Genomic DNA, 1,856 nt, shown 5'->3' on the forward strand with positions numbered 1-1,856 from the left:
GTTAGTTGTAACCCAAGTATACTACATATGGGGTCAACTTGCAGGAGGTTCAACCAACTCGGCAGGAAGAGTTGTGATTTGCTAGTATTAACCCTCTGATTAGCTAACAAGCCCTATTCTCACTCTTATCCTGTGTATTAGACTGCAATAGTTGTATTAGTCTAGGATTTACATACGCGCCAACCGGCCTTCCCAAAAAATAGTAATAATAATAATAAGAATAATAAACGAATCGTTAAATCCAAACCGTTATCCGGTCCCGACTCGGGTTGGGATTCCCATCTCGACTCTTCTTTTTTTTTTTTTATCCGTTCGAATTCGTACCGCAACTCCGATCGCCGGATGGATTTCTTCAACCCCGTCCTCTCCCTCGCTTCCGAGGCTGCTGCGGCTAACGGAGAGGAGTCGGGGCCGGAGACTGCTGGGAACCCTAGCGCGTCTTCTTCATCTGGCGGCGGCGGGTGGGTCTTGGGAGGTCTCGTGAGGAACTTCACGACGAAATCCGAGTCGGTGATCGAGGGCTACCGCCGGGATCTGGTCGAGTTCGGATCGGGTCTTAAGAAGGAGACGGTGGCGATCCGCGATGCCGCCACCCGCGCCGTCCACAGCCTCCCGGTGTCCCTCGAGTCCGGGGTCTCCGTCGCCCAGGCGTCGCTCGAGTCCGTGGGGCAAGCCTTCGACGATCTCGGCGGCTCAGTGTGGCAAGGGACGGCCGAGATCATCGCCCAGGGGAAGGAGGCCTTGCTTGCCGTCGATCCTTCCGACGCTTCCGATCTCGATGCCTCTTCCTCCTCCGCCCCTGGGAGGCGGTACAGCCGATTCGAGGCGCAGGTCCTGGCGATCCAATCCGATCGAAGCACGTTCTCGGAGGAGCCGGAGGATGCTGAGGATTTCAAGAAGTGGAGATCTGGATTTGAATTGGCTGATAAAGAGGAGGATATCGAGTTGTTGCTGTATGATGATGGGAATTTGGAGGAATTTCATGAGAAGCTCGTGCCCGGAGAAGTGGATTATGAGACATTTTGGTGTAGGTACTTTTATAGGGTTTATAAGCTGAAGCAGGTGGAGGATACTCGCGCAGAGCTTGTGAAAAGGGTGATTTCGAAGGAAGAGGAGGAGGAAGAATTAAGCTGGGAGGTCGATGACAATGAGGAGGATTTGATTAAGGAAGAGAAGAAAGAAGGAAGTTTGGGGGAGAATGGAGAAGTAGAAATAGTTAAAGAAAATAAACAAAAGGGAAAAGAAGTAGAAATCAAAGAGGGAGCAGAAGAAGAAGTTGCAAGCAAGTCTACTGATGTGCTTCAAGTTGATAAATTGGGAAGTTCAGGTGCAGAAGCTGATAATGAAATGCCATCAACAGCAGGAAAATCTGAGAATGCTGAATCAAACAGCGAGGATAGTGATTTCTCCGTGATATCAATCCAGTCGTCTATGCCTGAGGAAGACAATATAGAGTGGGATGAGATTGAGGATTTGGGGGAGCATGATGAGAAGAAATTGGGTGGTACAAGTTCTATTAGCCTTCCATTCAGTGTGGATCTGCGCAAAAGGTTAAACACTGCAGAGGATGACGAGGATTTGACTTGGGACGTCGAAGAAGATGATGAGCCTCCCAAACTTTAGTTTAAGAATATGGTTATATTGGTCATTCAGATTAAGTTAAATCTATTTCGGCTTTCTGTTTCTTCTTTTTTCGAGTGAATGGTGCAATAAGCGTTGATTCAGACATGCTGTTCATTTCCATGTGAATAGTTATAGATAGATTAAGAGATTCAAATTGCAGATAACTGTTTGTCCAATCTAATCTTCTTTACTGTGGTTCTTGATATTAATTTATTTATTCTGTCAATTCTTCA

General features: G+C 47.3%; 1 protein-coding gene across 1 annotated transcript; it reads left to right on the forward strand.

Annotated features, from left to right (window-relative positions):
* LOC140782931 (uncharacterized) lies at positions 1-1,856 on the forward strand. Its single transcript, XM_073129814.1, has one exon. It carries the CDS (start codon positions 343-345, stop codon positions 1,621-1,623), a length of 1,281 nt encoding a protein of 426 aa, XP_072985915.1. The 5' UTR covers positions 1-342; the 3' UTR covers positions 1,624-1,856.

The sequence above is a fragment of the Typha latifolia genome, chromosome 2 (genome assembly GCF_019914945.1).
Source record: "Typha latifolia isolate L0001 chromosome 2, TyphaL0001v2, whole genome shotgun sequence".
In the NCBI taxonomy this organism is placed as follows: Eukaryota; Viridiplantae; Streptophyta; class Magnoliopsida; order Poales; family Typhaceae; genus Typha; species Typha latifolia.

What these genes read in the sequence shown, in the direction of transcription:
- LOC140782931 (XM_073129814.1), top strand. Translation starts at nt 343, where the DNA reads ATGGATTTCTTCAACCCCGTCCTCTCCCTCGCTTCCGAGGCTGCTGCG.